At 38.0% G+C, this 13,628-nt stretch overlaps 1 protein-coding gene across 1 annotated transcript in view; it reads right to left on the bottom strand.

Moving 5' to 3' along the window:
* The window catches only part of GPC6 (glypican 6), a 786,710-nt gene that overhangs the window by 345,487 nt on the left and 427,595 nt on the right, over positions 1 to 13,628 (bottom strand). Inside the window, exon 3 of the mRNA XM_072854005.1 lies at positions 7,311 to 7,702. Coding sequence (XP_072710106.1) covers positions 7,311 to 7,702 — 392 coding nt within the window. The remainder of the gene's footprint in view (positions 1 to 7,310; positions 7,703 to 13,628) is intronic.

Consider the following 13,628-nt stretch of genomic DNA (forward strand, 5'->3'; position numbering starts at 1 on the left):
ATAGATAGGACATGGAACACAGCTTTTGCAGACCTCCTACCTCCTTTTTCATTTTGTTGGAGTCGCTGTTTCATTTTAGGCCTTTTCTCCTGAGCTACTCTTCTGGGATATCTGATGTTCCAGTGCACACAAAGTGGAAAATAGATCAGTGCACCTGCAGTAAGTCTGGGACATCTGAAAAGCATCTGGTTTATTTTCCCATGAAATATCTGCAAATTAACTATATCGGCTTATGTCCCTTTTCTTTCCAAGAAAGGAGGAAAGATTTCCTGCATAGCTGGAGAACCTCATTTCAAAGGATAATTCCCACAAAGCGCTCCAGCATAGATGCCATTCACTCTTGCTTCTATGACACAGACATCTCTGAGCCCTGAAACCCCCCTGGCTGGATAATGCCTGGACTCCCTGCCTGAGGAGCACCAAGGGACAGGAAGAGGAAAAAAGCGTGTGGCCCATTCATGGCATGGTATGATCCAGTTCTTGGAAAGATATATCAATTCAATTAAAACTCAAAGAATGAATGACTGAAAAAAACCTTAAAACAATTGAAACCTTGAAACAAACCTTAAAACAAACCTTAAAACAAACCTTAAAACAAACCTTAAAAAAAACCTTGAAACAAACCTTAAAACAAACAGAAGCAATCATAAAAGCTATGCTTGCTCAGCTGGGCTGTTCCTAAACTAACAATTTGAACTAAGGATTAAAGTTTAGTGAAAATCATAGTCCTTTTTAGATCTCCTTTCCCTCTGTGACTTTAACAAGCCAAATCTCTTCAGCCAATGAAGTTAAAATATACAGGACATGTAGCTCTTTATCTGTCACACCCCGCAAATCACATTTTCCAGTATTAAAGTACTATTCGTTTTGGCTTTTAATTACCTGACTTATCAGCATGTCATATTTCCCCCAGCCCCCCCCCCAATAATTACATTCTGAATCAGTGTGACATTCAATATTGACCTTTATTTATGGCTCTCAAACTGTCAAATGTTTATTTATAAACTATGAAAAGCAGAGTTTGTAAGAATATTGATTCAGCGTATTAGAAAAGCAGTGGCCTGGCATTCTGTGAGTAGAAGTAATCATGGGCAATTACTAGAGACTGCTTTTCACTACTAATCTTGGGTTTAACCTTATAATTGTATTACTGAATTTGTTTCACTTTGCCCATATATCACCGGGTTCCTAATAAGAAGTCTGATATTAACATAATTTAATAATATTCAGGGGAAGAATGGTTTTAATTGGTTTAAAAAAGGGAGACATATAGCCTATGCCACACAGTGAGAAAACTATTGTAACAGCCTTTTTTGTTTTGCAATAAATGATAATTAATATTTAAATGCATTAATGAAATAAGTTCTTAGTGGCTGGGTCACAAATCTTTGATGTTTATGCCACTAACCAAATCACTAATTGCTCCTAATAATGCCCCAGAGCTAAGCTTCACTTTACTCCTGGTATAAAAACTACTTTGGTTGCCGGTAGCATGAATTTGCAAGTGTGAAAGGGAAAGTCAAACTAAGAACAATTCTTCTTGTCCTTATCGCAGTATATAATGGGAAGAAAGTGGTCAAATTCGGAAAAAAAACAAACCACAAAACAGCCAAACTTTGAGAAAAGCAAAACTAGCAAACAATAACTAAACCCCCAGATCTGTGCAAAGAGGAGTACTCTGCACTCACTTGCTGTTCCTAGTGAGCCAGATTCAGTGCAGGAGCCAATGAAGATGTAACTGTCTGCCTGGGATTAAATTAGAGCTCTGAGCAGCAGTGGGGTAATGACAGCTGGCTAATGACTGTGCTTTTGGATAGGACTGACCAGTCATACTTCATTATTTGTTTTTTTCTGCTAAACTCTTATGTTCTCAATGTGAATTTACCCAGGTTAAAACGTGACATTGGCACAAGTCAGGCTTGAGAAGTCATGCTCATGAAACATAAAAATTGTGTGCTTTTTTCCTACTGATTTCTACAGCTTTTAATGAAAAGTATATCAAAAGAAAAAGCTTCCAGGAAAAATTTTCTTTGGATGGAATGCTATCCTGATGGGATAACACCCTGTTAGGGAAACAGTACCGCCTGTACAACTAGTATATTTTTTTTGGCAAATTTGCATGCAGTTAGGGATTTACACTATCTTTTGAAATACCCTCAGTTTCAGTCTTAATCTTTTCTCGGGAACGAGTTCTATTTTCTACATACTGTGTTTGGTCCAGAACTCTTCCTTATTTAATAAAAAAATTCTCCAGTGCAACAAGCTGTATAATTGTTGTCATTCAGTTATGAATATATTTGGGAAAAATATTTCAGGAATCATAAGCTCCTGGAAAGTCATAAAGACCCTCCCTTTTTTAAATTTTAATTGCTTTATCCTCCTCATTTTTTTTCTGCTTACATTTTCCACCACTCAGCGATAGTTCAAAGAGAGTATTGTGATCACTGGGAATGTTTTGTTTAGAGTCAGAGAGAATAACTTAGCATTATTTACTTGTAAAGTATCCAGAGCTCAGACATAGTAAAAGATGAACATGAAAAATATGCATACATCTTTTCTATCACATTATTGGAAATCACAGCTGGCAACAACTTCAGAAATATTTTCAGTAGTTTCTTCAGTTTAACATTAAATACTAAATCACAACTGGTCAGGAAGGTTTGGGGGTTTTTGGTTTTTTTCCTCCAGGAAAAAGTTGAGAAAACCAAAATACATTTAAAAACATTGACATTTGAATATGCTATATTTTTATGGAGGAAAATAAAAGAATAACACATTTTTTTCCACCAAATGGTAACAAAGCAGAAAAGCCTACTCTACAGTTTTTTAGGATCTGAGAAATCAGTAGAAAAACAGGTGGTAGAAAATTTTACCAGTTATTTCTGAGCCTGTAGCTCAGAAAGTCCATAAACATCTACTAGCTATAGCTTAAGAAAGTATACTAGGTGAGAAGCTCTGCTCCTGTACTGACCTTTAAACTACGGGGCACTGAGGTAAAAATCAACTAAAACAGACCTTTGGTGTGCCCAAAATGGCAGTTCTTATGTTATATATTGAACATTATAATTGAAGTTGCGTCAGGGGAAGTTCAGATTGGACATTAGGAAAAGGTTCTTCACTGAGAGGGTGGTTGCTCACTGGAACAGGCTCCCCAGGGAAGTGGTGACGGCACCAAGCCTGTCAGAGTTCAAGGAGCGTCTGGACGATGCTCTTCGTCATGTGGTTTAGTTTTAGGTAGTCCTGTGAGGAGCAGGGAGTTGGACTTGATGATCCTTAGGGGTCCCTTCCAACTTGAGATATTCTAGGATTCTACGATTCTTTTACATTAATGAAGAAATAGTTTTCATTTTTGTCACTTTAAGAAATACCGTACAAAATACATTTTGTTCATATGCATATGCAGCTTTACAAAGCATATGTGGAATTTAGTGAGCTGAAGTCTACTCAAGCCAGTGGAAATACACTGCATTGAGTGAAGATTTAACAAGCCCTTAGCAAACATAGACTGACAAATTTTTAATGCATTAGTATGAGAAATAAAAAGGTTTTAAAATCTCTGAAAATTAAAAAGTGCAATTGGACTTTGAGATTATGAAAACACTGTTCAACTAAAACTGCACAACTTCAGATAGATGGAATCAACTATGTCTGCTTACAACTGAAATATAATATTAGAAAAAATTACAAAAAAAAGACATGTCCTAACCTCCCTCCCTCCCCATTTATCTAAATGGGACTTATCTAAATTATAATCTCACTGACATAAGCAAATAGCAAAATATTATTGTAAGAGGAAAATGTTTGTGATATGTGTTGCCTACTTTGAGTGTGCTTGACTGCATACTTCATTGGAAAAAGAGGGGAGTATAGCTGTTTTGCAAGGAATACACTGACTGCATCATTTTCAGTCAGTGCCAACATTACACCCTCTCTGAAGAGAAATCTTCAGAAAGGATGTATCCCTGACATTAGATAGGGAACAAATTCTTCTGAGTGTGTGACCCACCAACTCCTTTACCGAAACGGGCCAGAAGAGGCTGAGAAAGTAAATTAAAGGCCCAAAGGAGATGTTGTTTCCAACTTTCTCATTAATAAATCTCTTTCTCATGGTGTTTAAGGTGTAGGCTCAACTTTTTTCTATGTGAGTGGCCTTTGACAGTGGCAGTTCAGTGAGATAATGGGTCCACAAATAGAAAGCAAAAAATCTTTTTAGCTTGTGATGTTGCAGCTAGGAAATCCCCCCCATTCCCAGCCAGTGCAGACAATGGACAAAAATTTCTGTAAAAGAACTGCAACAGTTCTTCTTTTCATTATCTCTTCTTTTCATTTCTCTTGACTTACCCAGATGTGGCATTCTTATCACATAATCTTTCAGTATTAGAGTACAATGAAAATGAAATCCATGCTGAATCTGGATGACTTCCAACACAGCAACAAAAAATATTTACCTGACTCTTTTTTGATTGCAAAGTTGTGTGCTAACTCTAACGAATGGTTGCAGTCTTTTAAAATGATGTTTAAAGAAAAGGATTTATCGTTTTCTACAGTAGATAGACCAATATAAAAATACACAGTTATGATATAATCACAAAAGCTTGGATCTCAGAGTAATCACAGCCTTTCCACAGGATATTTATTAATCTTGAACATTTGATGTCACTTGGGGTTCTTCGCATCTGCCTCACCAGGCTGCATATGACACAAAGTCCCTAAACCCAACAATCATTTACCATTTGCTGTGGGTATGAATATAGCCACTGAGAATTTAATACCAAAGTCAGTCTTGCAATCAAAGCATATACTACATTTAAGTAAAAATGTTCATTTCATTAATCTTTTGATAGGATCATAGGATAATTAGAATTGGAAGGGCGCTCAGGAGATCTCCAGTCCAACCTGCTTCTCAAAGTAGGGTCAGGTCTGAACTCAGACTAGCACGACCTGGTCATCTCAAAGGGCTTTGTACAATCAGGACCTCTATGGATGGAGCCTGCACAGGCTCTCTGGGCAACTGATCCACTGTTTGAGCATTCTCATGGTGAAGTTTCTCCTTATAACTAGTCTGAACTGGCCTTTGTTTCAACTCATGCCCATCATATCCCACCATGCCCCATTGTGAAGATCTTTGCTGCACCTCCTTGATGACTTCCCTACAGGCACCAGGAGCTGCTGCCAGGTGCCCCTGAAGTTGTCTCTTCTCCAGGTTGAACAAGCTCCAGTCCCACAGCCTCTCCTCACAGGGCAAGTACTCCAGTCCTGACCATGCTGGTGGCCTCCACTGAACTTGCCTCAGTTTGTCAATGTCTTTCTTCTATGGGCAGGGCCCAAAACTGAACTCAGTATTCTAGATGTAGTCTAATAGAGTATCACTATTTATGTATATGCAAAATGAAGAACCTGGACTGTATCTTGCACCAACCACCAAGCACTTTTAAAGACTTTAAAGTGTTGCTTTCATGTTAAAGGACAAAACCAGAAGCATTATTGAGCTACTGTTATCATCTTCAAGTGATACTACAAAAAGGCTCACTTTATGATTACAGACCTAGTAGTTCTCATTATAGGATCATAGGATCATTTAGCGATCTTGTGATAAGCTCCATTCTTGAAAGGGCTTATGTGCCCAAAACCCAGCAGACAAGATGAAAACATTTCCTGGGTATGTGAGAGGGGAGACACCTGCACATCCTGTACAATCATGTATATACACAGGGAAAGTGATATCTCAGCAGACAATTCATACCTTAATCTGTTCACAAATTACACATCTACTACACGAATTACATAGTTTACTCCCTACAGTCTGATCCAGTCAATGCAGCAAGACCTAATGCCTACTGACAACAGTGACATCAGAGCTCAGCACTTTCACTTAAAACCTAACCCTCGGGGACATCACCACTTTTCAGAGGAAATTTGGGGCTGTAGATATATGCATTCTGCACACTTGGAGGCTAAACAGCCATATCTGTGCCCAACTAGACTAGGAGGGCTGGGATTTCATGCCGATGCCCTGCCACTGTTCAGAAAGGACCGCAAGAATTGACAGTGCCAGAAAAAAAGGTAAGGCAACCCTGTAGCCCAGGAAGTAACTTGGGAGGCAGAGACCTCAGTTCTAGCTGGGTAACCAGGATCATGTATTTCATTCACTGACTTTTAAGTGCAATATGACCCTTTCCTTCCATGCAGTCTCCTGGGCATAAAATCAGGCTCTAACTTGTTGACCACATCTCCAGCTTCATGGCTTCTGAATTTGTAATTGCAAAATATCACATCATACAGGATAAGAAAAGTTTAGATGCCTCATCTTGCTGAGCTCTTGAATTGCAGTCTACTGTACAATATATCAGCTCTACTTCACCTTCTGGTTGTGATTTAAATGAAGCAAGAGAGCCAGTCCTCTTGATGAAGAGGAAGGGCTTAGGCTTGTAAATGCAGGAAAGTATTGGAAGGGGCAAGTGTCAAAATCATGCATGCATCCAGAAGTGAGTATCTGGGCATTTCATAGCGGATCTCCCTAGAGCACTTCAGAATATAGTTAAGGTCCAAACACAGTACAGACTAGGACTGTGAAATAGCCAGGTCACAGGACAAGTATCTAGTTGGAACAGCAATTCATAAAAATATACCTGAGTTTGAAACACTGTGTAAGAGAAAGTCATTGAGGCACATTTCTGGTACCCAGATGGGTTATTTTTGTGTGTGTTTTTTTCTTACATAGCTTTAATTATGGGAAGCCCTCAAGGATTATAATCGTCCTAAATATTTGCATAGATAAACAATTAAAACTAAAATAAATGTGAGCCAAACCGTCCTTTGGGAAAGCTCAAGCTCCAGAGGTGTCACTGTTCGTCTATTTTCTCATCAAAAACATGACTAGACATTTCTAACAAATCTATCCCCCAGTTGCATGATGAATGAATGCTGTGAAGGCTGTACTGCCCTAATGAACAGCAGCATAAATTTGCTTGAAACATTTAAATTCTGATCATAATCATAATCTTTTATATACGTAGCTGGTTTTGAACTACTAATGACAATCACTACCATGCTATAACATTGATGTATATTGGTATTTCTTTGTGTCCTAAGCACAGAGAAATGCTTTCCAGTCAGTATTGCCTTAATATCTCCAGAAGGAATTTAAAACAACTGTTGCCCTTATTTATAAACTTAGGATGGGTATATCAGTAGACATAAAAAACAACCAACCAAACAACCCCCCATTAAAAAAAAGCACACAATCAGATTTCAGTTGTCTAGTAAATTTGAAACAAAATCAAGCTTAAAATCCCCTGATTTTAGATTACCTTGGATACTCTGTTTGCAACCTCTCTGCCTACTGTCAGCCCCTGAACAAAGGTCCGTGCAGCAATGAACGCTCTAGTCACTTGAACCTTCAGCTTCCTGGGTACATCTCCAAATGGTTTCAGCTGGTCTGTATACTTGCTTACACACTCCAAGTAGTCCTCAGTGAAATGGTACTGGGGGTTTATGAGCTGGAACATCCGTTCCAGCAGCCGAGCCCAGAAATCATTCAGCATTTCCTCCAAGTTCACGTTGCCTCCTGTGTAATACCGCTTCAGCTCTGTGAAGAGGTCCTGGAACACCTCCGAGTTCTGCATGTACAGCATGCCGTACGTCCGGACAAACATGTCATTTAAGGATCTTTCCGCATTCTCCAGAAGTTCTCGGAAAAATTCTGCAGGGAAAACAAGCAGGTGTTAACTGGATGTAAGGCACCAAGGCTTTTCTGATTGCATTCCTGTGTTAGCATTAGTAAAGTTTGTCCTAATATGTTGTTGCAGCAGTGCTTTACTAGTGAAATTCATCTATTTGGATAGGTAATAGTTTTGTTCAGAGGTAAAGAAAAATAGACTACAACCTGAATTCCCCAACAAGGTAGAAAGATGTAGAACCTATAACACTGAACATGAAAAGCCCATTTAAAAGAACTTCAGTGAGGGTAGTTCCACTTCTTCTTCATGTACTATTTGAACATAGAAATCTCCATGCCTTGCAATATCCTCCATAGCCAATATACTAAATCTTCTATGCTAAACATAAAGTCATTAATATAACGATTTAACTGAAAATGTAATGATTTTAGAATAGCTAAATGATGATAAGTTGCACTTTGCTGAAGTTCTTACAATGTAGAAGAACACAATGGAAATAAATCTGAAAACTTATTTGCAAATATTCTTGAAGAGCACTTGAAAGAGACCTGAATGGAAATGAGCAGAATCCCTCTTAAAAGTACTACGCATCTAGGTAATGCTAAGAAAATTTTAGTATTTTCAGTAATTTGCTACTTTCCTGAAGAACAGTATTAGAACCTTCCACCAGTCATGTCACAGCCAGCCTACTAATTCCAGTTTGTGCTAGTTGTTGGTTTTGGAACAGCAGACCTTAAATTTTTTTGAAAGGATTTCAGACTTTACTGCTTCAGTGCCTTTTATCTACTCAGGCCCAAACCATAACATATTTCTAAATTTTGGCTTGTGGAATTTATGCTTACTGGAAACCGAGCCCATGGGATACACTGGAAATATGTAATAATCTCTTAAGATCCTTTAACTGCCATGTGATGCTTACATTTTCCCAAGAAATTCACTGAGCATGTACAATAGTTCTTTAAACACATCTGACAAAAGCAGGCATAGTTTCTCCTGGTTTTTAGAAGATCCCATCTTCCTACAGGGTCCGCTTGTCAACCTTCTTAAAGCTCCTTTGGAAAAGAGTTCAATGACTGCTGTGGCCTGTAAATGGGGCATTGCAGACAGTAAGGCAGAGATGGCAACGCCTTTAGCAAAACACGTATATTTGCTGGCATTAAATGATTTGCACTGATGCAGGAGTCATCACGCATCCAACTCCAGGATACCAGAGTCTAAATATGTGGTCATTGCCCATAGACACATCTGCGTGTGCTAACTGCAGGGATGTGCTGACTTCTTACAGTCTTGGCTAATGCTATAATGTGAATACTCTTTTAACACAGGGCCCTGCTGTGGTTACGGTAACTCATAAAAATGCAGAATCACTGCAATGCTAAAGACAGGATGGCAATCAGGACTATGTAAGAAAAAATCTACACTAAATCTGAGGATTTGCAACTGTGATCAGCTGAAAGCAGAATCCACCAAACACTGTGGACCTGTCTACAAGGACTCAGTAAGAAAAGAGCCTCTTCTTTTTGGCAGAAATTGTGCAGAGCTGCAGTCTTTGATGTCCCAGATAACTGCAAAGGGGTTATCATGAAAATGTATACACAGAACAGTAAGAACATACTTGCTACATCAAAGTACTTATTAAAGGGAAAATATATTCTAATGAATGTATCAATGTCTAAACTGTCATTAAAACCACAGCTCTTCATGTGCAATAAATTCCATCTGGAAAAGAATATGCTTTTGCCAAATAGTTCATGTAGGGAAAAACAAACAAAAAAAACCCACAACCAAAAAGAAATACAATAACTTGAGGTTAACAACATACAGTCTGCTCTGTTGTTTTTCCAAATTATCCACTAATTCTGAAAAAGCTGTTTTAGAGAAATGCAAAACAAAGCTGTTTTATACCCCTAACCCTGACCTTGATGTCTGAATCATCCTGATTAATATTTTATACACTCAGCATTTCTTCTTCTAAGAAATAATGTATACTGGCTATACTGTTGAATACATCTAGCTCTCTAGTCAATCTGGAAGGCAAAAAGATGGCAGAGAAATTGGGGCTCAAATTAAAATTTGTTTTAAGGTTGAAGCCAGGCTTTCAGACCAGTGCAATTGAATGACAACTGGGAAAGACAGTCACTAAAGCAGTGAATCCAGGCCCCTCGACTTCTCTCCCATAAGGCTCTGTATGCTGGGGGGCTGCTGTAAGCAATTCGCATGTTGGCTTCTCCCAATCTATAGCTATACTGGGAATCCCACTCTTTATCTTAAAAGAGCATGCCATTGCATAAGTCAGTCACAGAAAAGCATAACCGAGTTTGCTGACAGCTCCTCTTGTCTGAGATTGTTAGCCTATGATTTCTTTGTGGGGGGTATTATGTAGCAACTCACAGTCAGTTTGTTGGAAGCCAACCAAACTTTTCAGGGAGGGGTAGACATTTATGCTGTGCTTCTACAGCATCTAGCACAATGTGGTCCATGCTGGTTGCAATCTTTATTTATACTGCAGTACTAACATTATCAGTAACTCCACAAGCTTAAATTTCATGCTAGTCTAAATGTGACACCATACATATGAATTCTGTAGGAAAGCTAATGTCTTCTAAATAGCAGTACATTTATTTAATTTTTAGTCTTCTCATAGGTCTCTAGTCTTTGAGAGCTATTGCTTAGAGTAAGTTATTGTGCCATTAAAAAGTTAGACCGTCAGTCTTCTGTATGCTTTGATACAAAAGACAGTTAGTTTAAGAGAGTTATCTGCATCAGTAACCCTATGCAGGATCAGGATAATAAAGCAGCAACAACCACAAAATTGGATACCTTTGTAGTTCCAGAGAGAAAGAGATCTTCCCTCTTGTACTAATTAGAAAAATTGTCAATCAACTCCCGTCCAGCAAAATTAATGTTGCTGTGAAGGATCACTTGCTTTTTTAGTCAACAAATCCTCCATACATCAAGAAGGTAGTCTGCTTTGCGATGCTTATGTACAGAAACTGTGTCCTGCCATAACTGGGCACTTGTCCAGTTACATCAAGAGAAACTGTACTTGCTTCCGCAAAGGTTGAATTTTTCCACGGTCTTCACAGTTATTTAAAGATTTTATGTTCATTGCAAAGATGATATTTCATCAACTTGCAGGTAGCTTTTGAAAAATAATGTAATATTTCATCTCAAAGTAAAAGAATTAAGATGAGACAGACATTAGTCATGTTGCTTAATGTGCTTCTGGAAGGCACTCAGGTACTAGGGTGGGAGAGGAGAATCTATATAAGACAGAGCTGCGCAGTGTTTTAAAATATATATCTTGTGAAATTTTTTGCTGCCAAAATAGGCTGTCATGAGCAGTGTTAATGTTGGAAATAATTTTTCCTAATTTTAAGTGGTGATTCATTTATATGACAGAATATGTCCTGGGTATGTCTTATGTTGCAAGCACATTTTTATACAGCTTTCATTTATTAGCCAAATGGTCTCAGGAAGCCCATTCAGTTTTGCTTATGAGGTAGTTGAAAAGGATAAGGTCTAAGGCACACTGAGCTACTGAAAAGAGGGAGAAAAGATCACTATTTCAAACCATTATATGCTCTATATAGCCTTAAATGGTGGGTTTCAAGTCAATGCATAACACTTAAGCTAGTTTTTATTTTAAACATTATTTGTAAATTTAGGATGCAAGACTGATAATAACAGTTTCTGCAAATGAATTCTGACTTGTTGTTAAACATTTTGTCTGTGATAAGACAACTCAGTTACAAAGTGAAAGGACACAATGTGTTGCTAGAGTCTTACTGAATGGTAGGTACTGCTCTCAGATTAAAAATAGGGTCTTGTTAGCTTTCACGCTACCTTGACAACTGAAAGCTGACTTTCTCACTCTATTTTAACATAGGTAATCTAGTGTCATAATGCCTTCAACCTGGGAGCTAGCCTAATTCCAAAGTGATGACCAGCTGTGACCATAAGTCAGTGGAGCAGGATTGGGGATAATATTGCAGCATGACATGATGTAATAATTGCCTTCAACAAAATATAATCACAACCATCTAGAGGCAATTATTAGATAAACAAAGTTGTATTATGTTGGAGCTGATGTTCTATTATCATTCCCAGCCTGATAAATTCCCTTCTATTTTTTTTTCCATCTGTATTTTAAGCAAAACCAACATCTGACTTTAGGACAAGATGCAAGGCTAGAAACAGTTTGTTGTCCGATTCCTAAAACCAGAAAGATATGCATGAGCTTTAAGACCAAAAGGAAATTTAATTTAACTACCATATATTCTGCTCAGCTTTCCTTTTCAGGAGAACTTGACATCTCAATGCTGTACTATAGTGCATCTGATACACTAGACATGCAGTCTCACTGCTACCCGAGAAAAAACAGCACAGCTGCACAGAGCTCTTCAAAGGGTCTGGACAGGAATTTATATTTGATTTTACATCAGTCTTTATGGAAAATATCGCTCAGGGTGGCATACTGATTTCATCCATCATTGACTAACACTACCCAAAACATACAGGCAGTTCCCCATTATAGCTTTGTTGTCCTGCGTGTGGGCATTGATTTTCAAAGAGCTTTGAGGATTTAGACATACAAATTCTAGTGATCTACCATTTACTGTGAAGATGTGCATGCATCTACACCCTATGTGGACTTTAGGTACCTAACTTCATTTCACATCTTTGGATTTCCCAGGCCTGATGAGGTTGATGGTAAGAAGGATATTAGAATTCATGTAAACTGACTGCCTTTTTGGACAGAAAGGTTCTTTGGGGGTTGTTTAGGTACAGATACTTACATTCATGACATACATCAATGGCAGCTTGTTGTTTGTTTGGTTTTTTTTCCACTGCCCTATTTCTGTCTTTCTTTCTTTCGTCATGAAGTCATTAATGAAAAAAATGTTTTGGTGAACTCTTCATCTTTTTGCAGGACTCTTGCAAAGGCTTTTTTTTTCTTTCTCTTTTTTAAAAGATATTCCACAATGGTATCAATTAGTGAAAGTTGTGATTTATCTCAAGGAAATTCAAGTAAAATTAACCTCTGTGGTTTCTATGCCCTTTCATTTTCCAACTGCTTTTTTTAGGTTTCCAGAGACCTTCTTCTAACAATAACTAACCTTACAAAGCAAAAAGAACTCAATTTAACTTCCTGATTGCGAAACAATTGCTGTAAGGAGAATACTTACAGCAGATTTTTTTTTCCTATTTTTGACATTACATTTGTATTTATATTCAGGAGTGAACAAATCGTATGCATAAGGCTACCAGTGCATTGGTATTACTTTTTAGTGAGCCTGAATAACTAAGTTTAAAATTCCCTTATAGCTTTGACCTTTAGAAACACTCAACAGTCACAACTGGGAAATGAATTTCAGCTCCCATTAGGAACAACAAAAGCTGCAGTGTGATGTGGTCTGTTGAAAATTGCTATCCCTTTTAAACTCATTTTGAATATATACACGTTACACTTAAAGCTAAGAAATACAAGTCAGATAATTAAATGTGTCCTATAATTACAAATTTCAGAATAGGTTATTTACATCCTCTATTATGTCTTGGGTAAAATCACCTATGGGTAAAATGATTTAGCTGTTAATGGATACCGATAGCTTTCTAGAATGTGCTATACCTGTAAATATCATGACATTATGAAATCTTTCGGATGCTACTAAATTTTTTAGAAGCCAGTGCAGTCTCAAAGGCTGTGAGTAAAGATGAGGGTCTCTCTCCCCGCTTTAATCTCTCAATTTCTCAGATTACTGCAAGACTTGATAATAGAAGATAATTCACTGCAATCTTCTTCCTTGCCTCCTGTCCAGAGTCTATGACTTCTTCCCCCTTATGGGTCAGGCTGTTGCAAGGAAGGAAGGTGACCCAGGGGAGACCACTGAGGCTCCATCCTTAACCACTCCCCGCTGTGGAGCATGGAGACAATGCAAACAGCAC

This window comes from Ciconia boyciana, chromosome 1, assembly GCF_034638445.1.
Source record: "Ciconia boyciana chromosome 1, ASM3463844v1, whole genome shotgun sequence".
NCBI classification, from domain to species: Eukaryota; Metazoa; Chordata; class Aves; order Ciconiiformes; family Ciconiidae; genus Ciconia; species Ciconia boyciana.